A 27,630-nucleotide genomic window follows, 5' to 3' on the forward strand; every position below is an offset into this window, starting at 1 on the left:
GTAATAAAATAAAATCACGCGTCGATGATGACGGTTCCACCTTTGTGCTCTGACAGAGAGGAAGCAGAGGTGTTAGGAATACAAATATGTTGTATTCATCAAAGAAAACTTATAGTACTGTATATTTCTTTGTTATATATTTAAAACAATACTTTCTTGTTTTTATTTATAGTTAATGTAAGACATTAAGCTTAAAACAAATGCGTTTTACCCTGTTTTGGTGTCTTCCGCATTCAACAGATGGTGTTCTGTGCTCAAATTCATCTTTTTAAAAAACTGATTTTCAAATTATAATACATGTACTTCTCTTTTCAAAGAACTCATTTTACAGGAATTGTTGATCTTTTCCCTTTTTTCATATATAGTTCAGTCATTTGGTAGTTTTACTATAAGAATTTTTCGGAAGTTTTTAAAATTGGTGATTTTATGGATTTTGATGTGATCTTTACGAATTACGATTTAAAATGTTCAATCACCAGCAAAAATAAAAATGAAAAACAAAAGTAAACATTTTATTTTATTCCTAGGCCAGACCTAAAGGAAAAAGCTTAATTCAACATTGAAATTACATATTTATTTATTAGAGAGAATGCGTTCAAGTGCAAAGAGCGGCCAAATACTGAGAGGAGAAATGGCGGCGCGAGCAGCAAAAAATTTGCGGCGCACGTATGCTAAAACTATTGTTGTCACAGAAAACTGTTATTGAATAAATTATAGAAAATTTTGTCTAGTGAATAATTTATAGAAAATTTTGTATATATTTTATTGTAATTGAGTCAGAAAGGAGATATCGTTGAAAAACTGACTTTTGATGCAATTTTCCAATATGGCGTCGGCAGCGGCAAAAATTCGAGCTCCCAAAGTTGAGAATTGTAAAGATCACACCAAAATCTATGAATTTTCAAAACTTCCAGAAATCTCTTAAGGTAGCAGCTTTTTTGCCACCAAATGACTGGGCTAATATTATATATACTAAGATAAAATGTATATAGCGGGTTGTCAACACGCATCGCGGCTCGTCAACACGCATCACATGTTACTGGACAGATTGGCCCATATAGTGACAGCACGGAGAAAAACAAAAGGAAATTCAAGTGTCAGATCGGACATGGCTTTTGTTTCTCCCTAGTCGAATTTGCCTAAAATGTATGATTCTTAAAACTTTCTTTTCAATTATCAATAAGAAAATACCAATAACGTTTTTAACGATCAGTATGACAACACATAGTGTCGTGGATATTAATCATATATAAAATAAACGAAATAAAATAATATTTTATGAAATTTATTGTCTATAATTTTGGTATTTAATAGGACCACACCTCCATATTTTGGTGACCCCGACGTGATAACTAGTAACACACAGAAAAGAAGGTAAGAAGATCAAGACATATTTTGAAGTAGCAAAAAAAAATAAATTGAAGTCTCAAGAATTATTAAGAAAAGAATTTTTAAAAAATATAATAATTATTAAATGGCTCACAACTGCCATAATTCGAAGAGCATTCTAAGCAAACAACTGAGACTCCGACCACGCACTTCAAGATCAACAAAACACGTGCTCAATAAATCACTTATTATCATGGTAAATAAGTCGATAATAAGCACCATGGCAGCAGACAGGGAGCAAACAATTTGGCAACCGCCATATACACTTAGCCGCTAACTCCAGCGAAGGCCACATACACTCAACCGCTAACTCACCAGCGAAGGGCCACATACAATCAACCGCTAACTCACCAGCGAAGGGCACATACACTCAACCGCTAACTCACCAGCGAAGGGCCACATACAATCAACCGCTAACTCACCAGCGAAGGGCCACATACACTCAACCGCTAACTCACCAGCGAAGTGTCAAATATACTCAGCCGCTAACTCACCAGCGAAGGGCCACGTAAGCAATCAACAAACTCAACAAGCCAACACGGCATTCAAAACGCCACGGCCACAACAAATAAAATTTATCACACAATCTCAACCAAAAGAAATTTACAAGGAAGTTCAAGAATGGCAGTCAGAGATACGAAATAATCTTTTTCATTAGGGCGGAGTGATATAGCGGGTTGTCAACACGCATCGCGGCCGTCAACACGCATCACATGTTACTGGACAGATTGGCCCATATAGTGACAGCACTGAGAAAAACAAAAGGAAATTCAAGTGTCAGATCGGACATGGCTTTTGTTTCTCCCTATTAGTTTTTGCCAAAATGTATAATTCTTGAAACCTTTCTTTTCAATTATAAATAAGAAAATACCAATAACGTTTTATTAATATATTAATAAACGATATTAATCATATATAAAATAAACGAAATATAAATAATATTTTATGAAATTTATTATTGTCTATAATTTTGGTATTTAATATGGACCACACCTCCATATGTATAACAATAATTATATGCATCGTGAGTATATGAAATTATACCCTTAGGCAATAATCTCATATATTTTAATTATATACTGTAATTAAACCTAATCAATGAAATTCATGTTTTTAAATCTTAATCGATAAACTGATAGTTTATTTGAATAGTATCTGAATAGTATATTATACGCGTATGTTCTCATTTATTCAAATATATATTTTGTTCAAAACAATTAGGTTTATCTTTTCTCTATCATACATTATATTTCTATACTATATATAAAGAGTAAAATTACAGAAACGTTTACAAGTATATAATATCAAAACTTATTTTTTTATTTTAATAACGCCAATAGACTATTTATAGTCTATAAGAGTATAAAATATACCAAACCATAGTTATATTATTTCTATGGTTGGTATATTCTATACGTTAAATTATTATTAAAAAAAATAGGTTTCTATATTTTTGCTTTCTTATTTTTTGACACATTTTTGAGAGTGTCATTGTAATAAAAACCATTTCAAAAAAAAACTTTACCATTAAGCCTAAAATTACAGAAATGTCTGAAAGGATATAATATGAATATTTATTTCTTCATTTCATTAACGCCAATTAGGTTATATAATTCAAATATAGGCAAGGTATATGTTAAGCATATTCAGAAAAATAGATTATTAAAAATAAAAGTGCTTCTTCAAAGCCCAAATAAATCAGTAGTGCATTGCATTGTGCCTTAAGGCAAATTTTGCAGGAAATTTCGGCACCACAACATTCGAGGAATAACAATAATCTATCAATGCAATCAATAAAAATTTATCAATAATTGTTTTAAATATTTTCAAATGGATTTTTATTAATTCTGTAAGTTTCATCATTCGTATTTTATAGACAAAATATAGGAGTTTATAAATTAGGCAAAGAACCAAAGAAATGGAAACAAAATGTGCACTTATTATTCAAATTTCTATAAAATATCTGATAATTTGATGTACTTATTATTTTTGACCACTAAAGGTCATTTTTGGAGCTTTGTATATACTTCATATTAAAAAAAACAGTGTGCAAAAAATGCACATATAATATTAAATAACTTTCTGTTATATTTTCAAATAAAAAGTTTTTTGCACCATGTGTATGTGTGATTAAAATAAATGTATGTGTAGTTAGAATTTAAAGATCATGCATATACCTTTCTATAAAAAATGTTGAAAACCCATATTGTAGCCTTGATGATAGTATAGAACGTGAAAATATGGTTTCTATTAATTATAATGAAATACCCAATTTTTTAGAAAAACGAAATTTCCGTTATAACCATGAATTATCTAGCTAGCAATGCATACTAACCATCACAAGATGTAGAAAAATATAATACAGTAATTCCTAAATTTTTACTGAATTTGGTTTGGTTGGGATTAAATAATGTTGTAAAATTATACTAGATTGATGCATATGAAAGTGCAAAATTTCCCATATGACTTTAATTAAGATTTTTTGTCTGGAAAAATAACTTAATTCGTGTGAACTATATGATTTTCATTTATCTTTTCTCCAAATAACGATAATAAGGTACATAGTGAAAATATATCACAAAATTATACTTTGATATCACTTAATTATATGTTGATAAAAACTCTGAAACGTTAATCAATTCAGAGTTTGGCTCATTGTTAAATAAAACTCATTATGAATAACTTATCAAATAATAGATAAAACCGACTTGTTGAACTTTGATTGAACTCTATTGTTTTAAAATATATCAATTGTTAACCATATGTCTGCATAAAGCATTATCAATGAAAAGAATATTATTTTTGGAAATATCAACACATGGTACTCTTATTTCTTGCACTATTCATTAAATAATATTAAAGTCACTAACGTTTCGAGACTGGTTTGTCCCATCATCAAATAAAAACCTTAATTAATATATATTTCGTTGAATTTATATCATTTGCTCCTTGCAGAATGATTATTAAATTATTTGAGACCATTAATAAATTATTAAGGTCCAAATTATTTTTTCTATCAGGTAAATAACAAATTAGCATAAATGATTGAAATTGGTGTTAATAAACGTCTTATGCGGGATATGGCAATATGTTTCATTGTGCAGAGACCGGCGAGAAAACATATTAAGCATAATCGTCTTAACGGGGTTTTACTGTATATGTATTATGATATATTTGATGTATACTAGACATATAAATTTTTAATGTAAATAATGTAAATTCAAGTATAATTAATCAAAGTTATCATTGTATATAGCAAGAAAAAAATACAATGTCATAATTATAAAATAGATATTAAAAACCTTCGTAGTTAGATTTAATTAGAATTTATCCATTTAATACAGAATATTTCAAATGGTAAAAATATACTATATGAAAGCCTATGCAATAAGATTGGTTGGGAGTTTTTGTTATAATAAATTAGATGATTTTCATTTCACCGACTTAATTTTTTTCAGTAATTTATGTTGCAGAATGCACATATGCAACTATCTTTAGCAAATAAAAAATAATTAACACCCCTCGCCCTTTAAAACATTCAAAAACTATGAAAGTGCCCAAATTTTAATTCATGCCCTAAAATATATGAAATTCTTATAGCAAAACAGAGGAAATCATAACCTATGAAAAGACATGCATATAAAAATAGTACATACATATTTCAGCCCGTTCAATAGATTCTATCAGTCTTACACTATAATTTTATAGTTCATTGCACTATAAATTTAGACAAACAAACTGTAATCACTATAAATACACAAAACAAAAATTCATGACATTTCTTAAATAAAAACTATTTTCCACTACAACTCCAAGTGAGTTGCCAGCACTTGCAGCACATGACAAAAATTTGCGCGCGATTTTTAAATGTTTGAAGTTCACGATAAAATATCTGTGATGAATTTAATATTTTATATGACACATAATATATTATAAACACTTTTATTATCAACTTTATTACTATTTTCAATTATTCCCCAATTTTAGACAAAAGGTACATTGAAACGATGCAAATACAGATTTCATAAGAGTGCTGCCAGTGATGATGCCATATTATAAAATATATGATCAAGGATTATATTTATATTTAATTTGAATTATATTTAATTTCTTTTGTCTGTACAATCAATTTTATATATAATGGATTTCAGATATTGGATTTGGTAGAAATATAAAATTTGCAAATATTTTCATTTGAATCAGCTGTTTGCTTGTTGCGCAAAAAGCATGCAATCTGTCAAATATATTAGATAGTGGCCTGTCATGTTATCAAATTTCAAATATTATTATTTACAAACATAATCATTGTTTATGTTATCCTTTCCAATATAAACAATTTATTTATGTGCATCTTTTTTCTATTTCCATTTTAATCCTTGTTTGTAAATACTTGTCAAAGTTCTAATTTTAGATTATACTAGAATTACGCCTTGCATATTTTTGTCGCAAAAGTAAAAAAAAAAAACATTAATCAAATCCGAATAATGGAGCAACCACCTTTTGTTGGCGATTGGGTGAGGAAAATTAAATTAGGTTGCGGCGGTTTTGGCATTGTTACACTTTGGCAAAATGATAAAATACCTGATAGTTTAGGTAAATGGAACAAACCCTAAAATATGCTAATATAATTGTAGATTTAAGAAAAAATATACTGATTAACTAATGCTGTTTGTTAAAAATTCGTTTCTGGTTCCTAAATTCCACATCCTAAATTTTTGTTGTAGCTATCAAAATGTGTCGACCAGATATTGCAAATCGAATTACTCCAAAACAGCGTGAAAGATGGACAAAAGAAGTGCATATTATGAAAAGTATAAGTCATCCAAATATTGTACACACAAAACGTATTCCACAAATATTATTTGAAGCCTTAAAAGAATATAATATATCAGAATTACCTATTCTGTCAATGGAATATTGCAGCAAGGGTATGAGAGAAAATTAACATTTTGTTATATTATATAAAGATTTATATTTAAATATCATATAATTCCTCAGGTAGTTTACGCCACGTACTTAATCAGACTGAAAATTGCAGTGGTTTATCTGAATCAGAAGTTCGATACATATTTGAAGATATATCAAGTGCTATTGCATATTTGCATAACATGAAAATCACTCATAGAGATTTAAAACCGGATAATATTGTATTACAAACACTTGATTCATCTCTACAAACACAGCCACAATTCAATAACAGAACTAACAAAGTTGTGTATAAACTAATAGATTTGGGATATGCTAAAGAATTAGACGAAAAAAGTATATCAGAGAGTTTTGTTGGAACTTTGCAGTATTTAGCACCAGAAATATTGCTTAACAAAAGCTACAGTAACTCTGTTGATTATTGGTCTTTTGGACTAGTTGCTTTTGAAATCATTTGCGGTGTACGACCATTTTTGCCAAATATGTCTCCAGCACAATGGTAAATTATGTAAAGACATGTTTAAGCATTTTTTGCATGTAGTCTTGGATCATATTTTAGCATTTGCTTTAATTACATGTTGCCTCAATTGAGATTAGAATAAAATTTTATTTAATGTGCTATTTCAGGTTACTTCAAATACAAAAGAAAAATAGTGACACAATTTGTATATATCAAGATATAGACGAAAATAAATCAATAATTCATTGTGATAAAATTTATGCAGAAAATTTTATATCCAGTGCATTGCAATCTAAATTCGAAAAATGGTTTAAGCTTGCATTAGAGTACGATAGTAAACAAAGAGGATATGAAAAAATGAAGCCAGGATCTCAGAGCAATAGCATATTAGAAAAGAAATGTGTAACATTTAATGATATTGAAATTGATCGAATTAATAGGGAAACAAAGTTTTTCACATTATTAAATACAGCACTCAAAACAAAGATTATAACTGTTTTTGTTGTATATACTTATCAAATATTAAGTTATGAAATTGAGGAAACGCTCACAATGAATAGCTTCCTACAACAAATTCAAAATGATACTACTAATGAAGTTTTAGTCAGTGAAATGATTTTAGTACTGCCAAATCGAGAACAGGAAAAGATTGATTATGATGGCTTTGCAAATCAACTATGGACAAACGTGAGAAATTTTATTATTAGTTTAAAAATTATATTTTTAAAATATTGTTCTAGGTTTTTCTTACTTCCCGCAATAAATTTGAAATAAAATTCGAATAGAAAATAGAAATAATAAAAGACATTAATATATCTCATTTTTTTGTAGAATTTTGATACCCCAATGGTACATATTTGGAAGAAAGGGCAAATAATTTCTGAAAAGTATATAAATCTTGAATCATCACCTGATCTTATAAAACGCATGTACAGCTGTCCTAAAATTAAAATTCTGGGACATTTTATGAAAAAATTTGCTTCTGATTGTTTATATTATGTTAAAAAAGAAATGCAAATCTATGATACCCTTATTACCAGTTGCAATAGTAAAATTAAGATTATTCAAGAAAATATATCAAATATGACTAATGCATACCATGATATGAAATCAGAGTGGATGTTATTATCAAGAAATCTTAAAACATCTGAAGATGCGTTAACTTTTGATTGTAAAAATATAAAAAATTTGCATAATTCCAACGTAGATTATGATAAAAAATGGACAAAATCCTTCGAAAGCTTATGTTTAAAAGTCAACACAATAAAAGATGCTATTGAACACATTTCAAAGAGATATGACTCTATTAAACGTAGAAATAATAATATAGATTTTCAAAAAATGTTTAGAAAAGCCAGGACTATTCCTGAAGTTGAATCAATGTATGTAGAACTCATATTATGGAGATTTACAAATCTACTTGACCTCTAATGATGTTATGATATTATGTTTTAGATTCAATGATATAAAACAAAATTATGAACATATAAGAAGAATATTGAAGGGCGACTTCAGCATTGGTGACAATCCTGATGTTTGTAAAAACCTTAAAAAAGCAATAATTTTATTTATAAGTGCCAGAGAAAAGAACATGCTCAAAGATCAAGATATGAGAATGAATATATTGTAAGTACATCATCATTATATCATTAAATATCTACCATCATGAGCTGTTATGTTTTGTAGATTTATACTTGATCTGGATGCTGAAATTACAAAAATTTTATCTACTATTAACAGTGCTATAAGCAATATTGTTAATTTAACTAATGAATTAACAGCAATAAATGCTAGCCGACAACAAGATATTTGGGCACAAATTAATGTCCAAACAAATAGATCAAATGAATCAGCTGACAATCCAGAGAAAATACTGGACTTTGCTTTATATGCTGTTCCTAAGCAAAGCATAAAGTCCAATGGAATATTATTAAACAATGAGGAAAATATGATAAATAACATCACAAATAGCATTTCGGGAAATTTTGATTGTAAATCAATGATCGATGATAATATTTCTTTGCGATACATGTAAGTATTTAATGAAATAACCCAAACCCAAACCCAAACAGGCATTAACTTGTCACTTTATCGCATGAACTTGTGATTGCTAATGCCTGCTTTCAAGTAATATTTAATCTTAATTTCCTCATAAATCTCTGGTGAATTTTTTTCTTTCAGGCAGCAAGATTTGATCCAAGAGTGTTTAGATATGTATAAATCTATTATGAATGATCATATGGACTTTGGTTTTCTAAATGATTAAACCACACGTTTGCCACATGCATATAAAATAAACAAATTTATATTTTAATTTCAAATATATTATGCATTCTCCAATAAATTAATATATGATATATATTTTAATAACTTGAATTGAATAGAGTTCTTCATTCATATAAGAATTAACTCAATTTTCATAAAAATATCACTTGTTATTAGTATTAGAAATTGTTACTAATTTTGTGCAGAGTCATGTATGGATTTAATAGCTTCCGTCAAAGCTTCAGGTGTGGGCTTCTTAGACACATGTGCCACATTGATATTCTTGTCTATCATTGCTTTTTCAGTTGTTGGCCCAATAGCAACAAATTTTATTTTTTCCATATCAATATGAAACTTTTCAAAAAGTGGTATAGATGCTGCAATCCCAGAAGGACTAAAAAATACTATAAATTCTGGGCATTCAGTCCCGAATTTAGTCAGTTTTGAAAATTTTTCTTCAAAGTGCACATTTGGTATAGTTTCATATACTTCAAATGGGGCTAATGGTATATTTTCCTTCTCCAATTTATTTGGTAAAATGTCCATTTTCAAGTTACCACATGGAAATAATAGTGGTTTTTCAAATGCATGATTTTGTTTGTGTGATATGATTAAATCTGCTAAAATGTTAGCGTTACCACATTCTTCACCTACAGATTTAAGTTTAAATTTTTTTTCTACTAATAGGGAAGTACCACGACCAACAACATATATTTGCAAATTACTATTATTAAACCATGTTAAATTACTGTTGATTGCCTGGCTGAACCCTATAACAGATCTAGGACTAGTAAATACGATTCCTGAATAATTTTCAGAATTATCAAGTGTATTTTCAGCATTTGTATGGTATTTAAAATCGATAGCAGGTATTACAGTAACCGAATATCCATTATTCTGCAAATCTTCTTCATATAAATCTGGTTCACCATCCGAATCAACAGCGGCTTTACAGAGCAACACATTTTTTTCTTTTAAAATCATAACAAACTCATTCCTCGCAATTATATCTCATTAAAATCATTTCAACTTGACATTAATCTTTTTTTGGTTACTTTTCATTTTCAATAACACAAATGTCAAGAATTACCATCTTGCAAAAGCGAATGACGTAAAACCGCGAATTTTAAACATGAAAATATTACTATTAGATAACAGATAAAACGAATATTGTGAAGTAATATAAATATTTGCACACAGAAAATATCTATATTTTTAAGTAAAGTACATTTATCTTTGGATATCTCTATAAATGCTAAAATTCGAAGACATTACATTTTGGTTTTGAAATAAATGCATTATGACTAGATTTTATTTAGTTACCAATTTCGTGTTCTTTTTTACAAATGCTTGGTCAATTTTCATATTAATTTTATATATCAAGCATATTTCCAGCATTAAGATAAAAATTTGAACTCAATTGATTCAATCTCATCTAAACTATTGTAATTTATTATAACACCCTAGCTCAAAAGTTCAAAATAAATGGGAATCAAATTTTTTCCTCTATTATTTATTTTAAAAATCAATTAATTAGTTTTAATACTTGATATTTTTTAATTTTTATGTCAAATTAGACATAGTATTGGCACAATTAATAAATGATGTGTTTTAATTCCTACTCTACTGACTACTTAACATAAAAAAAAAAATGGAAAAAATGCAATATATGTTCCTTACCTATATAAGTCGCTCATCAATAAATCTAAATTTTACAATAATATAATAGCATGGTCTCGCTCCAATCTTCGTCTAGCTCTTATTTGTACAGAACCCATGCCATCAGATGGTGGGGGTATTCCTGAACGCTTCTCTGCTGCTTGCTGGTAGTACATCTCACTTCTGCCACATTGGTATCCAAACAGCACACTTTCATCACTCCTTTAAATGAAAAATAAAAATTAATTATAGAAATCAATCACCTACTCTACTTTAATGAAATAATTAAAAGTAAAATTTGCAAAAATTTTACTTTTGTTTATATGAATTTAGACAAATACAAATTATTTAACTTGCATTGCATATATAGTGTATAATAGAGAATTTGTAACATATGTTTAAAAATCTACCTCAAAATAATTTCTGAAATCTCTTTTGAAGTTACTAAATCACTGTGCATGTGACCCAATGCTGATAATTCTTGAGGATCCCATGGTCCCCCTCGATTGACCACATCCCATTGAGAATCCAAACACATAAAACTATATCCTTGTTCATTATTAGATGGTATTTGCTCTGGCTCAACCGCTCCAAGAATATCTCTTAGTTTAGACTCAAGTCTTGGTAAACGACTTACACAAGTTTCCCACTTAAAAGAAAATAATATATTATTTTTTAATTGATTTTAATTAATAATGACAGATATACTAACCATTTCTGTGATAAGCTGCTCATTATATCCAGCACCATCTTCAAGAATTAAGAGAAGGGTCATATCGCGTTGTCCACATATTAACAAATGAGAACGTACTCTTCCACCAAAAGCCTCAGAATGATTTAGATCTGAATTAATCACTGATGAAATAGGAGTATTGCATATAGAAGATTTATCTTGTGCATCAGTTGGTGTGAAATCATATATAGAATCTTGCACTGCGCTTAATATACTTAATTTACTCATTAAAGGAGTTAATGGTACTGGTCCTGGACCTATGGGAGTGTGAGACTTCAGAGGCAATGTCATTTTACTCTTGTCTAAAACTGAGGAAAATTTGATGCTGGTATCCACTTCTTTTGGTGATGGTTTAGATAATATTTCGTTTTTTGGTTTGTCTTTATTAATTTTTTTTGTTACTTCTAGATCAAGTTTTTCAATTGGATTTTCTAGGATAAAATCTGATGTCATATTGTTGTAGCAAGGTTCACTTAAAGTTCTATTTCTTTTCAAATAGGAATCATCACTATCATCACAAGCATCTTCATTATTCTCAAATTTAAATTTGCTTAAACCAAAACCATAAGTGCGCATTGGAAATCCTTTATGCATGATTTGCTTTTTTCTTAAATCAGGTAAACTGTTTCTTCTTTTATATTTATTTATATTCAAAAATCCATCTTGCAGCATTTTTAACTTGCTTAAGTCATTTTCAAATTCATCTGCTTTATTAAATTGCTTTGGATCCTTATTTTCCACATCCTTAATTTCAATTTCACCACAAATTGACATTGCACGTCCATGCAAAATCTTATTTAAATCTGTCATAGGAGTGGAGCATACACTAGTTTGTCCTTTGAATTCAGGAATCATTTCATCCTCATCTGTTTTATCAATGCCCAATCCTGAATCAGGTAGGTCTCGAGAAGTTACATTCTTATATTTTAATGGTAAATGAGTAGGTCGACTGAACTTTTGATTGTATTTTTGACTAGTCTTATTTTCAAATATAGTTTTTGTAGAATCTATATCTTCTAACTTTGCACAAGTAGAATGATCAACATCTTCCTCAGGTACCGATGTAAAAATTATAGATTTATCACGCTTAAGTGAAGTTATAGTTGTTACATCCTTATTCGCAGTTGCCTAAATATGATATATAGAATACATATTCAAATGGAACTTTAATCAATAAGTAAAATTAAACATTAACAAACCTTGTTTAGTAATAATTGTTTAGTTTGTGATAAGGATTTTGCTTTATCACTTAAATTCTTGAGATACTTATATTCTTCTTGCTCAATATAGACAATTAATATTTGGGTTTCAGCTGGTAAATGAAATCCAATCTCAAGCCTTTCAGCTGAAGATTTTATATGGTGCGGATCTGTTAGAACTAGATATTTTGTTATACTGGGAGGAAGTTGTGTAGCCACGACTCTAAATTGTTAAAAACATTTTAGTACACGTGCTGGAATTGCTAGTTGAATAAGAATAAAATGCTTTACTTATTGTGGTATAAAATAACACCTCCAAGTACATTATTCCGATGTTGACAAAATTGCAATGTATGCATAGCTTCTAGGAAAACATTGCTTCCACTCTAAAATATCCAGAAAAAAAAGAAATAATTATAAAAATCATTAAAATTCTAATATGAATAGATTATAGCAACACATATTCAAATATTACTTTAGGTAGTCTTATAACAGGAACATTTTGAAAAACGTTACTCCCATGTTGCAATATTGACAGATATGATTCAAAAATTTGATATAATTTATCTGATAACTTGCTTCTTCCAAATGAATCAGATGGAGTTTGAGCAGTTAATTCAATTTGATATTTTATAACTTGAATATCACAGTGATAAAATTGTAAGAGGGAAGACAGTAACTCAGCTCGACGTAATAGAATCCAATTAGCAATATTTCTATCAGTTCCCACAGCCTACAAAAATGCATTTAACTTCTTTAATCATTTCACAATCAAATATATAATAACTTATATTACGTTGATAGAATTAATTACCAATATATATCTTCCAAAATGTTTCATGACAAATTTCCCACTCTTCAATTCAATTATGTTTGGGCAACTAAATACATTTTTCAAGAAATAAGTTGTCCCCATTAACTGACCGCACAGTGCCAATCTTTGTTGATCTGAGACCCAACTTGGATAAAAGTAAAGAACAGCCTCCGAAGGATCATCATGCTCAGTTTGACAATGTAAAGTGTCGTAAACGAACAAAATAGGCATTTCCCTATAATTAAAAAAGAATGTAATAAAAGTAATTTGTTGTTAATATTGAGGATAAAATGTATAGTTTTCTGTAAACATTTGGCAAACTAAAGCATACTTAGACATATTGGAGTTGTTCAGAAAACTTTGGATTCATACAATAAATATTTATTTTCTTGTGCCTCCATTTTATGAGTAACTAATATTACTCATAATTATCGTTAATATTATTATTAACATTTTTAAATAGATAAATCACATTGTAAATTCTGACTTGATTTCAGTCCTGGCACATATTAATATAGATACACACAAATAGTTATCAAAAATATTTAATTTTGTCACTAGGGCGGCTTAAACTTTTATATTTTATTTAACTTTATTATAATTTTTCTTTTAAATATTACGATCCTCAAGCCTTTTCTTTCATTATTAACTACGAATGTATGTTTATTTACTCCCGATAAAAATGTTTTTCTTCAAATTTAGAGCAGTGATAAGATGTCAAACAAGCAAGATAGCCAACGTAAAAAATATCTATATGTTTCACTTTTACTGTTTTTTTAATGTCAAATAAATATTTTTTTTACGTTATGATTTTTCGCTAAGCTTATTTTAACCATTAATTTATAATTTATATCATAAAATTTAAGAAATTTATCAAGTGAACAAGTGAAGTATTATATTCAGTACGTAAATCAAAAACAAATAACATTTCCGGCTGATTTATTTACAAATTTCGTTCAGTTACTCTCTTTTATCCCATATAATTTTAATTTTAAAATGTATAAAGATGAAGGATACTACGACAGAAAATATGCCTATAAAATGTATTGCGACAAATATCCACAAAATAAAAAATATAGTGATGATAATCTAGATCAATGCATAAACGATTTTGAAGCACTAAAGTTATCTGCTTTAGCAAACGCTAATAAAATTAAACAGTATGTAAAAAGTGTCACTATTGGACCCGAAGCTTCAGCAGAAGAGGAAATCAAAGTCACATTATCAGAAATTAATAATGATTCTAAAAAAAGAAGTATTAAGTCACGTTTAGGACCTCCAGTGTCAAATCGTTATCAGCTTAAATCAGCTGTTATAAAAATTGAGAATAAACCACCAAATGACAATACCACTTGTAGTTCGTGGAAAGAAAATGTTCGTAGCAATGTAATGAATAATAATATGTTAAGATATGAATTGGATCAAGGTAATAGATATGTTGCACAGGTAAGAAATGATGAATTCGAAATTTAATTTGATTTATCCATTATTTTTCATTTGAAAAAATCTACATTAATAGTTATTACAACTATTAAGTTATGCATCTTTGATTTTTGATTTCATAGAAAAAAGTTTGGGAATTACAAAAGAAATTTAATGCTTTTGATCAATACTTGTATGAAAAATCAAAGCAAGAGTTTAGTAACAGGCAATCTGCTTATAATGAAAGATTGGAAAGAATAGAATCTGATATGATACAGAATCTAGAAAAGTATCAACATGAGGTAAATAAGAAGAAGCAACAATTGTTACAAGAACAACAAGAGCAAGTTCAGGTATATTGATTTAATATTCTTTATAGAAAATTTCCTCTTTTTTTGTAGTAGCACTACAAAAGTTCTTTCGAATTGCAGCAAAAACATAGAAGAGCTTTGGAAATAAAAAAACAAGAAGAAATTAGAAAAGAGCGATTGAAGAAAAAGGCAGAATTGGATGCCATATTTAACTCCCAAAAAGAATTTCGCACGATATATGAAGAAATTGTTAAAAAATTTGGGTTTGTTGTTTTGCATAGTAATATATTATTTTTCATTTTTTAAATTCAATCATTTTTGAACAGATCATACCAAGATGTCATATCAAGAGAAGTTTTAACAGAATTCAGTGACGAAGTTAAAGTTCTTGTAAATGATATAGATAAATTAGCACTGAAAAGCAAGGTAAGATTATCATCATTAATAAATATGCCTCTGGAGCTCTTAATTTTTTTGTTCTTAATTTAGGATGGATCAACATGCCCTGAAGACGTTATTAAAGCTCAACAACTGGTCGATGGAATTAGAAAGCAATGTAGTTTAATAAATACAGAATATTGTAAGGCAGTTACTAGCATTCAAAACCAAAACAATGCACAAACACAAAGGCATACACAGAAACTAGATTCCCCTAAAACGGAATATGTTGAGCAAGTCCAGGCAAAACAACCAGTAGCAGAAACAGATAGTATTTTGCAAACTACCGAAAATAGCCATGTAGACAATTCTGGAGCTATCAGTGGTTTGTGCTCTTGATATTTCTAGTTTGCAACAATCACTGTTTTTTTTATGTAAATATGAAATATTTTTAGAATATGAATATGGGAGCAAATTAAATTGGAGAAAAGTAGCTGAACATAGAAGCTTTATGTTAGAATTTGCCTCATATTTTCAACAATTAAAGTCTGATCCAGCATTAAAGAAATTTCGATTTGATTGTCAAAAAGCAGTTAACATACCAGTCAATGCTATTGCTGGGAAAGGAGAACATCATACTAAGGTACTGTCTTTTTAATACAAATGAGGTTATCAAATTTACAATCATTATAATATTAAAATTAATAGGATAAACTGCAAAAATTAGATAATTTATTAGCTGGAAAACAAATTCAAATTGGTAAAATGGCACTATGCGCTGGACAACATCCTCAAGGGATAGCTTACTGTTTTGACTTAGTTGCTAAGAGCATGGTGGTAAGTTTGTGCATAAACATAATAGACAGGTAATTAGTTTGAATAAGTAAAATAAAAACAAATTTAAATTACTTACAGAAACAAGGAACCCATGTTGCTAGCAATCCCGAATCTGCATTTCCTATTGCCTTTGTAATAGCAGCATTATGGAGTAAATATCCCAATTTTGGAAAATTAATTTTGGGATATTTTTATGAAACATGTCCATATCTTGCACCTGTATATCCTATTAAAACATCAGATATGACTGAAATAGAATATCAGAGGTAAAACAAATAATTTTCTTTAATAATTTCTTTCCTGAAAATTTAATAATTTTAGACTTTTGGGATATGAAGTTTCATCAGATGGAGTAGTTGAAGCAACTGATTTATTTCTAAAACGTGTTTGTGGAACTGGAAGATTGTTTTTTGCTGTAATGATGGTTTCTTGTAATAATCATCCTTTTGCCTTAAACCACGCTTGGTCATGGCTCGCGGATACTTTAAATTTTGGTATGAAAAAATATACATTAACATTGTTAATAATATTTGATAAAATTGTATGTTTTTAGCGCCAAAACCTGATATCAGCGCAAGTCTTATTTTACAATGTTTAGAAGTCACAGGACATAGTCAAATGAATTGCTACAAACAGCAATTTTCAAAAATCATGATGGTACTTATAGAAGAATATATGCCAGCATTAGGAAAGGTAAAATGATTTGAAAATATGAGTAAAGATAAAGTATTAAATTCATTTCTAATTTTTTATAGGTTGATAGTGGTGGTCCTTATGCAAGGTTAAAAGAATTTTTATTAAAGGCAATAGAAACTGGTATGATAAAACCTCCTAAGTACACACCAAATACAGATACGGTTGAGTATCTTTAAATACGAAATAATTAAATTGAACTTAAAACCACATTGTACATTAATAAAATATAATTTATGAAATATACACTATTAATTTATTTGTTCCAATTTATAACATTTATAAAAGCTTTTGAATAAAGCACATCTGCATAATACTAACAGGAATGTTTAAAAACAATGAATGAAATAATTAGTTTATTACTCTATGATTGTGATGTGACTAGAGTTTCTCTTGTGACCTAGTGTACATCAAAATGTACTATTATTTATTTAATCATATTTTCTATTATTAAATGGTTGTAATTGCAGCTGCCACATATTTACTAAGCAAGTAATTGAAACTTTTAAAACGAGATTGAAGTGAGTGAAAAATGTTAATATTTTTGACATGTTTGAAATGAGTGAAATCCATGGATATATATCCATGACTTTTTCATGAGATTGAAATTGACTATTGAATAAATTAACTGACTCATTAATTTAATTAATGAGTGATAAACCATGAAATTTAAAAATATATAATAATTGCAAGCATATACCTAATGTCCCTGATTTTTGTTACCTATAAGTAAGCCATTAAGTAAAGGTACTGATGTAGAATAAAAACATGTTACCACAAAAGCATGTAATTAGTTCTATTTAGAACTAGTTAAAAAATTAGTCTTCCTTTCTAGCTGGAAATGCTTCAGACATTCCCAAAATGCTCGTAGAACCATCTTGGACTCCAAAATATATCAGCCGGTACATTCCTAAAATACATTATTTCACATACACTTTATATTTGTAATGTCTGAGAAGTAATAATAGTTAAATACATTGCATAAAAATAAGTTCATCATATGTACAAATTGGAAATCCTTATTAAAGGTACCTGCTGAATGTAAACTGGTGTCAGGAAACAATATGTTGCAGCACTTTGGTGCAGTTATTTCACTATTAGATGAACTATGTCCATTTGCAGTATCCACAATATTTCCATTTCTAACATACATATATTCCTTATATTCGTCAAGGCTGTTAAACTCATCCTAGCAAAATATTTAATGCTCAAGATTTAAAAATAAAATAATAAATCACAGCTAAATTGTATAATGAGTTTTTGAAGAATTAGTTACATAATGATGTAGATTTTAACTAACCTTATAAACACCAATCCAGTCTTCAAATGAAATCTCGACACCAGGATTAATAGTGTACTCCACTTTATTCTCTTTGTCTAACTTCCACAGTGCTATTGAAGCAAACTTAACTTGTGCTTCTTCCTTTAGCTCGGATACCTGATCACCATCCATATTACAGAAGTTATTATCTTCATAAACTTTTTTGTTACATCTGGTGTACCACTTTGAATGGGGCGTGATCTGATTTTGGGCATGCAAATCTATATGAAAGCCGGGCATGATGTGCATTTTTTAACTATTATGGAGATGAATGAATGGATATATTAATTTAATAAATAAATTTTTAAATATTAAAATTGCGAATTTATGTGACTGGAGTATGCACAAATCAATATATATGTATGTATAAAACCGTTTCTTATAAATGGTGAAATAACATAATGCTCTGAAAAAGTTGTGAAAAGCTCTGAAAAGCTTGTGATTAATGAAATTATGGCAGCAAATTTACATGCATAATTAAAGCAATAACCTTTAAATGATAATACTTTATAAAATAACAATTTAATGAATATTATGTTATAAGATTCATGTATTAAAATATTTTATGCAAATGCAAAAATAACTTGAAAAATAAAATTGTATATTTACAGGTATTAGAAAGTTACTTGAAACCGGTTTGTGGTCACTAATGGTATAACCTTCATGACTTCTGTATGATAATTGCTCAAACTTTAACTTTTTATTTTCAGATGTGTGATTTTTCACTTTGTACATAATTCTATCTGTCCAGGCTGGGCGACGCCTACAAATAGAAAACTATTAAATGCTATAAAAATTATTTATATTACTTTGCTTCATTATAAAGTAATTACTTACTTCATATCATAATCATGATGAGTACCCACAACATATTTAAAGGTTGGCTTAAAGTTTGGTGTTTGTTCTGTAAATTCCTTAAATGCTTCACCTTTTATTCTTGCATTATTCAACTGATCCATCTCATATAATTTACTTAAATGATTCTTTGATACTTCATCAGCAATATATTCAGCAGAAGTAGAATCTTCATCCATTAACCGAAAATTAAGATCACCAATCCAGAAGACATAACTAAAACACAACAAGTATTTCTTAGCAGACCTATTGCAGTTATTTTATATATAATTTTGTAGACTTACTCATGATCTAAAATGCTTTCAACAAGTTTAGGACTAAACTTGTTTTCTTTTATTATGTCATGATAATCATCTATGCGATCGGATTGCATATGATCATGAGCTGTTAAATGGGCATTCACAAAACACATTGATGATCCATGATAAGAAAAACGTATACTCACAGCACCTTTGTTGCCCTATTTAATTTAAAGAGAAATGATTAAATAAGATATTACTAATTCTGCATATGAAAATCACAAAATTTCAATAACTTACACTAGAACACTCGCATGCAAAAATTCAATAAACTATTGCAATATATAAATAAAAAACAAAACCTATATGAGTATGTAATTGCACTTAAATTTTTTGATACGGTTAAAACTGAAATATATATAATATGATAAGCCAAATGTATATAAACATTTTTAGCCAAGTTAAATTTAGATGATATGTTGATCCAAGTTTTTGCATAACTTAATAATTACATACTTTTGGCATTAAATTATATATTAATTACATACCCACATACCACCAAGACCAGTTCTTGTATATTGTGTTTCAATGTAGCGTAAACTCAGCAAATGTTTTCTTAAGCAAAATATATTCAAAACAAGTCCTTGCAATCGAATTGTTTTAACCTACATTCAGTGATCAAATATTTTATATTACAGACACATTTATGAGCAATAATTAATAGATATATTTACTTTGACAAAATCCCTTATTTCTAGAATACTTTTAATAGCATTTGTCCAAGGATCTTCAAAAATAGCATCCATTACAATATTCTGAATTTGAGCTTTGACTTCCTGCAAACTGGGAAAAGGAATTCTAATTTTTAAAAACTATATACTTAAGAAATCTTAATGAATAAGCTGGGTTGAACATCATATTTAAAATAAAACACAAAACAATGGTCACAAATTAAAACTTACCCAATAACATAAAAATCAAATTTATTTTCATCATCTTTTGAATTTTTAGATACTTGTAGTAATTTGTGTAAATCTTGCTCTGGTGAGCCTGTACCGACATTATAGGTCACAAAGTGAAATCTGACAAAACAGATATGGTTTAATAATTCTATTCTTATAATAGACACAATGATAATTAATTTCACTTACTTTAAGGGCACTTCAGCAGCAGACATTGCAAATAACGTCAATACAAGATATACAAATAGATTAAGCAATTTATAGTGATACAACATATACTGCGTAGATAATTAAATTAACAAGATAAGTTTTTACGATAAATGAACAACCTTCGTCATTTCTTAACTTCAACTTTAATAATCACTCACATTAAATATTCAGGTACGAATTGTTTTGTATTAAAACTATATGTAATAAATAAATTTAATAAATTATTTTTAAAGGCATAATAATCGTAAATAATTACAATTTATAAAACATGATGATGTCATGTGGAAACACATTTCTCATTTGACAGCTTTCAAACATAAATGTCAACGTAGTTATTTAGTAAACTTATAGATGGCGACACTGCCACTGCCAAATAAATACCACTGATTATCAATCTGTGGGTCGCGCTCAAATTGGGGGGGGGGCGAATGCAGCTGTTTCCAAAATTTTATTTTCTTATAAAAAGTCGAATTAGGTCAAAAAATGAATAAATAAATTATCATTAGGAAACATTTTTTATTAGATTATATATTATTTAGATTATAATATTATTTGGGTATTTTTATATTTTAACACGTAGTTTTAGTGCAACATAAGTCTATTTATAAAAAAAACCTAGATAGTCTTTTTAATTGCCATATATTTTTAACATACCCCATAGTATTATTTAACTATTTATGAGCGGCAATCCCTCCAAATAGTAATTTTCATTTGATGCCATTTTTTCCGAACTATAAGCTCAACTGCAAATTGATATATTGGTTGATATGAAGCTGTTGGAGGTGGGTATCAAACCCAGATCCAGTGAATGCTGGATCGAATATTGCTTATCCATTTTCTTACCACAATGCAAACAGTCAGCTTTAATAATTATTATATTTTACTAAGTTTTCGCCGATTTTATTTTTTCCATGGTTTATTTTACATTATCATAAGCAATAATGATATCATTACAATGAATAATATTAAAAAAATGATGAGATAATAATAAGGGCTTTTATACAACCTCTGTTTAAAAAAAATTGTTTTATAAATTTATTATTTACAACAAATTTTATTTCATAACGTTATGATACAATATTTTAATATTCACAAATAGCACATTTGAGTGTATAATACATGCTAGAAAGTTCACAATCAGAAACAGTTGGCTATTTTTATAAAATATATATTGTAAATATATATTTATGTTGGATGATAGCAACGAAAATAATATTGTATGACTAGCATCGCTTATTAATTTGTAACAAATGTAATATTTCATTAAATTTATTCTGATCATTACTAATTAACACCCTGGTCACAGTATATTACTACTAATTATTTGTTATTTTAATTAGTAAAATAATATTTTAAATAAATACATTTTAAGTAGTATAAAATACTTTAATAATAAATTATAAATATTTGCTGTGTTTACCAATTTAAATATAATTTGTCATATGTGCATATTTTTATTGTTGGTTTACCTACAATTTATACACAAAGGAATTAATACAGTGATCTCAAGTACTCTGATGTCTAATATTGGTTAAATGATATATTAATATATTATTCAATACATTCATATATCACCATACTATTTAGGGTATTTTGGAATTTACAAACTGAAAAACTACAGTTTCGTATTCTGTTAAAGCTTTGAAACAAAAAGAGTATATTTATTCAAGCATCGATGACAATACAATTTATATAATTTGTGTAAATAAAATTTTGCCAATCAATTACAAGAATTTTTTTTGAAAATTACTATTAGTTTATAATCTTATATTTAAAGTAATGGCAAACTCAAATGTTTTCTTAATTCTCTTTGATAAAGTTTGCTTAAAATAAAAATTAAAAATTAGTTATCACAAATCCTTTTCTCCACATATAGTATCTTAATTTATACAAACTTATTACCTACTCTTTTTATAAATTATTTTTAGAAAAATTTAACATATTTATTTAATACCAGTGATTTATATTGATAATATTTTATCACTCTAAATTTACAAAATGATTTTATATAATTTCAGAACTAAATTTTATTTAAAACTAAAAAATATATATTTTCAGATAGTTTATATGCATATTTTGTTCAAATATATATGAATATATGGCTCTTCAGAGTTTTGTTGATATCATGGATGCAAATGCAAGATATTAAAATAAGAGAAAATAAATATGAAATATAAGGTTTTTCATGTAACAATAAATGCTTTCTCTTGAAGTATCATTTTGTAACTTGTAACCAGATCAATATTCTTCAACATATGACTTATTACCTATATTTGTCTAAATTTAATTTTTGTCTAATAGAACATAAATATTTTCAGGAATTTTACAGTTTTTGCCAATGAAGCATATCATATCACATCTAGCAATAATACGTCATGTAATTCAAAGTCATTTTCTAAATATGTTCATAATTTTAAATTTAATTGTAATGTGCACATCATAAATTTAAAACCGAAATAAAAATCATCACTCATCCACAACTCGAACACATACTGAGGTATCGCAAAATACTCTTCATTGTCGATTTATATCGATTTATATCGTCTCTTATAAAGAAGAGTTTACCATTTTCTTCTTAGAGTTCTTCATCATGTGTTTCGCAATCGGAACCAATTGAAGACTTTCTCCGGAAATCACGTCTTGCACGTTTGTCAGTTTGTTCGACTTCCTCGTGTTTCCGCTGTCGCCATTTATTGTTTAGTCACACCTTCTGCTCGCCCGGAATTGTGTGCGACGTTGCCCGGATGAACTGGGATCAGATAATAGAATTTGGTGAAAATTTGTGGTTTTTATATAATAGAATTTTTAATTTTACAGAATATTAAGTCAATAACTAGTTGGTATTGGTATTTAGCCTTAAGGCAAGTTACATGAACTTCCCGATATGTGTAAATAATCGACTTAATCAATAAAAAACAAATTAATTTATGAGTGATTTATGAGTATTCCGAGTGGATTTATTACACACAATTGAAAACGAACGAACACGTTAACTCGGAGTATTTTCTAAAAGCAAATTTTCACAAATCAATAACTTTTATAATTGTACCAGTTTTCATAGGTCGTTAATGGTTTAGTATGTTTATTAAGACCAAGTAATCTATCGTTATACCAAGTAAATCATCTAATTTTAATTTTAACAAACGCCAAAAAACCTCTTTTTCTCAAACTTTGATGAATTTTTAAAATTAAACTACTTGTCGTAAGGCCGTAATACTTCAGTAAGTTCGATAAGACCATGATATATATCGCCAAGAAAGTTCCATAAAAATCGGCTTAAATTTTTTTTCAACAGTTAATTACAAGGAAACGGCTCGGTAGATTTTCACCTAAAGCTAATCAGTATTATTCCCAACTATTATCTTTCGAACAGTTTTTGATTTTTTAAAATCGATTCGGTAGAATGAGCTTAAATGTGGACGTAAAGTTTAACACTCTTTTTCAAATTACAAAGAAACGGCTCGGCAAATCGTCTCACAAAACTGACAAACTATAGTGCTCATTGAGATACATCGAATGGCTTTTAAATTTCTGAAATCGGTTCAGGCGTTTTTGAGCAAACGTTGATGAAAGGTCTAATTTTAACAAATGCCAAAAAAACGATACCAATTTTTGAAAATTTAGACGAATTTTTAAAGCTAAACGAGTTGTCGTAGGGCGGTAATATTTTAGTATGATCTAGAAGACTATGGTATCTACCGTCAAAAAAAGAATCATAAAAATCGTCGATTTTTTTTTAACTTTATTACAAGAAAATATAAATATTGTAGATTTACAATTTACAACACGGAGGAAAAGTTTGTTTTCGCCAGAAAATCTAATTTGTTAATTTTATATTTTCTCGACGTTTCAAATCACTCTGAATAATCTTAATAGCAAAGATTATTTTAAGATCTGATAAGTATATAACTTTATAATAGATTACATAAGTACAAAGATTATTTTCAAATCTTATAAGTATATAACTTTATAATAGATTACATAAGTGCAAAAGGCTTGGTCAACGTTTTGCAAAAAAAAAAAAGAAAATTCAAAAGGGGTCAGATCGCAATCGTCTTGATTAGATTTTGGAAAATATCAGCTGAGCCGTTTTTTACAATTATTTCTTGAATTTTATTTTTGTTGATATTAATCACAATTTGCATGGAAATAAAGTTCACAATTTAAACGAACGTTCAGAAATATTGTAAACTACAAAAAGTGGTTATTTGTAAAAATTCAATAATTCTAATTTTCGAAATATACAGCTGAAAATTGTATCTTCAGGTGTCAGGAAGTTCTAGTAAATTGCCTCAAGGCAAAATTTCACTTACACCTAGCTAGTGTTTTATTGGTTATGTTTTCTTGAAATTATAGAAGCAAACGTATAATAGATTTTCATATAAAATATTTGTACTATATGGTACCGGATTTTACTTTTACTTTTCATAGATGTGTGGCAAAACATTGATACACTTTTTATTAATTATATTAAAATAATAATTTGAGCAAAATAAATTTTGAGTTACTAAGTAATCGTAAATTATCATATTTGAATTTTAATATAAAAATTTTAATTTAAATTTTAATATGAAAATTAACTTTAGCATAAGAACTAGTATATCGTGGCGTTAGTTGATTCTACTTGATATGAATTTTTAAATATTATAAATTTTTAACTGCAGAGGCCCATCAGCAAAAGCTCCCATGTGATTCCAAACAAATGGAAAAATGCAAAGTTAAAAAAGCCATAGATAAAAAAAAAAACAGAACAACTAACGCTCTTTGAATTTTTATTCACCGAAACTGTTGTAGCGGAACATGAGTTGGCACGAGGCCGGAACATCAAAGTATTCCATCGTCGTTTTAACTGCGCCATCACCTGAAAGTATATAAAAATTAGATAAAAATTCTATCGGGATATTAAAAGAGATATCTCAAAGACAACCTAATTTCAAATATAAATTTAATGAGATATAATTCAACGTGAAACGCATCATTCTTGCACAGACTGAGAACACTAACTTTTAAAATGTGTTAATGAATGTAATATAAATCAAAATTAACTTTCTGCTGATTCTTTCAGATATTAAAGGCTTATGTTTACGTACCTCTCCATTGCAGAAGCAAAACAGTGTTGCTACACAAAGACCCTAAAATAAAAATGAAATAAATTCAATTAATGATCAACATTATATACAAACATTCGACAAAATTAATAGATCATAATTCTAATGAATATTATCAATAATTGTGTGAGGAAATATTAAAATTATTCAATAGAGCAATAATTCAATTATTTCCTAAATTTAGTTACTGTAATAGTATTATATTTCTTGGTTTATAAATAACATGAGAGATTTGAAATTTGTTGTTCATTGATAAAATATAAATTAGAAGTAATTTTATATTTCAATAAAAATTTATATCACAACTACCCTTATATTTTGGCTTGGAAAAACCAGCTCCTTACTTTCGATTATAACAATTTCACTACTCTATTAATTGATTAAAATAAGAACATTTTTCTATATTAGTATAAAATTTATATCACAAAAACCCATATATTTTCTTTTATGCATGGCCTAAGAAAAACCAGCTTCTATGCTTATGTTAGGTTTGTAATATAATACTATTTCAGTAAACATAGAGATTAAATGAAATATCAAGATGATAAAAAAAGATTTGCGATGCTAAATCTCTACAAAGGAATTCTTATGGAAAAAAATTTGAGCACAAAACATGGAAGTTACATATAACACAGAAAATTGTGTTCGATCAATATATAATATTTTTGAATTCTCAGATTTTAGATATTGATTTAAATTGATTCTAATAAAGAATGTATCAATAGAAAGTTAAATATTTTGTTAGATGTTGACATATATATTAACACAATCTAATAACGGGATTAATTAAAAAAAATATAATATAATATCTATCGTTGATTTTACACATATTCTTTTGTAAAAATTTGTCCTAAAAATTTCCCATAAAACAAGAGTAATTCAATAATTTTAATGTTTCTGTTAAATAGTGTGGGTTATATTATATCCTTATTCCATAACAAATATTAATTCTATTTTCAATATAAGATTTAACAAATTTTCCACTGAATGAAAGCTAGGACTTAAACCAAAACGCAGCAATTTTAAAATATTTCTTTTTACTAAATTTCTTGTTTTTTATTTACTTCACTCCAAACATTTAGATATTTGGAGTAAAGTAAAGACACAGATAATTATATATATATTTTTTAGATATATGTATTTATCTGTGAGTTATATTATTATTAAGATTTTTGTTACCTGAAAAGAAGCTGTAATAGCAGACGTCATCTCATAGACGCGCTCCCAAGAATGACCAGGTGGAGGGCGAAATGGGGTCAATAAATAATGCAACCCCAAAAGTGGTACTAATAATAGTGTAGCCCTATAAAATATAAATTTCTAATTTAAAGTCTTTGGTAATCAATAATTTTAAATATAATAATACTACTTAGATTTATTTTAATTTTTTTGCAATTAATGGCAGTATCATAAGAGTACTTTTACAAATAAGTATATGAAACTTGATTTAAAATCTCTGTTTCCCTTAAGTATACTTCCTAGTACTATTTCCTAAATCCCCAGCTGATAGCAATTGATAAAACTCATCGCAATAGGCCCAAGTCGTAAATGAATCATGATGATAAGTATCGACTAAGCTTGATTAAGCACATAGTAATTAATTGGGTAAATCAATTCTGTGGTAAAATTTAGACCTAATCGTTTTCTCTTAATCTCCTTTGATTGATCATCAACAAGGAACAATAATCCACTAAGAAGGTTCGGCTTAAAACTACTGTAACAATAGATGCTATTAGTCCGATACGCTTCGAAGTCTAAAACCGATTGAAAATTTAATTAGAGCTGTAGAGCAATCAGAGAAAGGATGAAACTTTTATTAGCTTTAAAGAAGTAATTTTATGAATTCGCA

At 27.9% G+C, this 27,630-nt stretch overlaps 6 protein-coding genes across 8 annotated transcripts in view; 2 read left to right on the plus strand and 4 right to left on the minus strand.

Moving 5' to 3' along the window:
• The first annotated feature begins 5,715 nt into the window (after positions 1-5,715).
• On the plus strand, positions 5,716-9,058 carry LOC113370590 (inhibitor of nuclear factor kappa-B kinase subunit beta-like). The gene is made up of 8 exons (XM_026611279.1): positions 5,716-5,982; positions 6,114-6,317; positions 6,388-6,814; positions 6,943-7,462; positions 7,607-8,157; positions 8,231-8,401; positions 8,462-8,806; positions 8,957-9,058. The coding sequence occupies exons 1-8, from the start codon at positions 5,874-5,876 to the stop codon at positions 9,039-9,041; spliced, it is 2,412 nt and encodes an 803-aa protein (XP_026467064.1). The 5' UTR covers positions 5,716-5,873; the 3' UTR covers positions 9,042-9,058.
• A 153-nt stretch (positions 9,059-9,211) lies between these two features.
• LOC113370597 (uroporphyrinogen-III synthase-like) lies at positions 9,212-10,131 on the minus strand. Its single transcript, XM_026611290.1, has one exon. The coding sequence runs from the start codon at positions 10,022-10,024 to the stop codon at positions 9,233-9,235; it is 792 nt and encodes a 263-aa protein (XP_026467075.1). The 5' UTR covers positions 10,025-10,131; the 3' UTR covers positions 9,212-9,232.
• A 499-nt stretch (positions 10,132-10,630) lies between these two features.
• Positions 10,631-13,906, minus strand: LOC113370591 (Hermansky-Pudlak syndrome 4 protein-like). The gene is made up of 8 exons (XM_026611280.1): positions 13,777-13,906; positions 13,446-13,680; positions 13,107-13,364; positions 12,923-13,017; positions 12,632-12,854; positions 11,412-12,560; positions 11,110-11,348; positions 10,631-10,921 (listed from the first exon to the last, which is right to left on the minus strand). The coding sequence occupies exons 1-8, from the start codon at positions 13,782-13,784 to the stop codon at positions 10,753-10,755; spliced, it is 2,376 nt and encodes a 791-aa protein (XP_026467065.1). The 5' UTR covers positions 13,785-13,906; the 3' UTR covers positions 10,631-10,752.
• A 455-nt stretch (positions 13,907-14,361) lies between these two features.
• On the plus strand, positions 14,362-17,291 carry LOC113370592 (nucleoporin GLE1-like). Its single transcript, XM_026611281.1, has 11 exons — positions 14,362-14,891; positions 15,011-15,220; positions 15,299-15,441; positions 15,505-15,604; positions 15,668-15,941; positions 16,012-16,199; positions 16,265-16,393; positions 16,472-16,659; positions 16,715-16,887; positions 16,947-17,086; positions 17,149-17,291. Exons 1-11 carry the CDS (start codon positions 14,442-14,444, stop codon positions 17,263-17,265), a joined length of 2,112 nt encoding a protein of 703 aa, XP_026467066.1. The 5' UTR covers positions 14,362-14,441; the 3' UTR covers positions 17,266-17,291.
• Positions 17,292-17,798: 507 nt separating this feature from the next.
• Positions 17,799-20,778, minus strand: LOC113370593 (phosphatidylinositol 4,5-bisphosphate 5-phosphatase A-like). Of its 3 annotated transcripts, none has more exons than XM_026611283.1 (10): positions 20,653-20,778; positions 20,464-20,583; positions 20,236-20,344; positions 20,050-20,166; positions 19,547-19,722; positions 19,245-19,478; positions 19,017-19,170; positions 18,387-18,524; positions 18,119-18,275; positions 17,799-17,996 (listed from the first exon to the last, which is right to left on the minus strand). In XM_026611283.1, exons 1-10 carry the CDS (start codon positions 20,736-20,738, stop codon positions 17,905-17,907), a joined length of 1,383 nt encoding a protein of 460 aa, XP_026467068.1. In that variant the 5' UTR covers positions 20,739-20,778; the 3' UTR covers positions 17,799-17,904. The 3 variants fall into 3 exon arrangements, with proteins under 3 accessions (XP_026467068.1, XP_026467067.1, XP_026467069.1); XM_026611282.1 differs by having other exon boundaries at positions 18,387-18,608; XM_026611284.1 differs by lacking the exons at positions 17,799-17,996; positions 18,119-18,275 and having other exon boundaries at positions 18,392-18,628.
• Positions 20,779-23,313: 2,535 nt separating this feature from the next.
• The window catches only part of LOC113370336 (calcitonin gene-related peptide type 1 receptor-like), a 65,854-nt gene continuing 61,537 nt past the window's right edge, over positions 23,314-27,630 (minus strand). Inside the window, exons 7-10 of the mRNA XM_026611003.1 lie at positions 26,961-27,084; positions 25,764-25,805; positions 25,433-25,534; positions 23,314-23,422 (exon numbers count right to left, since the gene is read on the minus strand). Of these exons, the coding sequence (XP_026466788.1) occupies positions 23,375-23,422; positions 25,433-25,534; positions 25,764-25,805; positions 26,961-27,084 (316 nt within the window). The 3' untranslated portion in view covers positions 23,314-23,374. The remainder of the gene's footprint in view (positions 23,423-25,432; positions 25,535-25,763; positions 25,806-26,960; positions 27,085-27,630) is intronic.

This window comes from Ctenocephalides felis, unplaced genomic scaffold, assembly GCF_003426905.1.
Source record: "Ctenocephalides felis isolate EL2017-DRISC unplaced genomic scaffold, ASM342690v1 CF-g0.4_SCAFFOLD_01492, whole genome shotgun sequence".
In the NCBI taxonomy this organism is placed as follows: Eukaryota; Metazoa; Arthropoda; class Insecta; order Siphonaptera; family Pulicidae; genus Ctenocephalides; species Ctenocephalides felis.

Excerpts from the sequence above, each read along its gene's own strand:
- LOC113370590 (XM_026611279.1), top strand. The coding sequence starts at position 5,874 with ATGGAGCAACCACCTTTTGTTGGCGATTGGGTGAGGAAAATTAAATTA. Across the intron at positions 8,158-8,230 it reads ATTCCTGAAGTTGAATCAAT|ATTCAATGATATAAAACAAA; the intron begins GTATGTAGAACT and ends ATTATGTTTTAG. Across the intron at positions 8,807-8,956 it reads AATATTTCTTTGCGATACAT|GCAGCAAGATTTGATCCAAG; the intron begins GTAAGTATTTAA and ends TTTTTCTTTCAG.
- LOC113370597 (XM_026611290.1), bottom strand. The coding sequence starts at position 10,024 with ATGATTTTAAAAGAAAAAAATGTGTTGCTCTGTAAAGCCGCTGTTGAT.
- LOC113370591 (XM_026611280.1), bottom strand. Across the intron at positions 13,365-13,445 it reads ATTTTGGAAGATATATATTG|GCTGTGGGAACTGATAGAAA; the intron begins GTAATTAATTCT and ends GCATTTTTGTAG. Across the intron at positions 12,855-12,922 it reads GTTATTTTATACCACAATAA|AGTCGTGGCTACACAACTTC; the intron begins GTAAAGCATTTT and ends TTAACAATTTAG.
- LOC113370592 (XM_026611281.1), top strand. The coding sequence starts at position 14,442 with ATGTATAAAGATGAAGGATACTACGACAGAAAATATGCCTATAAAATG. Across the intron at positions 16,660-16,714 it reads ACTGAAATAGAATATCAGAG|ACTTTTGGGATATGAAGTTT; the intron begins GTAAAACAAATA and ends TAATAATTTTAG. Across the intron at positions 17,087-17,148 it reads ATATGCCAGCATTAGGAAAG|GTTGATAGTGGTGGTCCTTA; the intron begins GTAAAATGATTT and ends AATTTTTTATAG.
- LOC113370593 (XM_026611282.1), bottom strand. The coding sequence starts at position 20,738 with ATGTTGTATCACTATAAATTGCTTAATCTATTTGTATATCTTGTATTG. Across the intron at positions 19,723-20,049 it reads CTGGTCTTGGTGGTATGTGG|GGCAACAAAGGTGCTGTGAG; the intron begins GTATGTAATTAA and ends TAAATTAAATAG. Across the intron at positions 18,276-18,386 it reads ACTGGATTGGTGTTTATAAG|GATGAGTTTAACAGCCTTGA; the intron begins GTTAGTTAAAAT and ends ATATTTTGCTAG.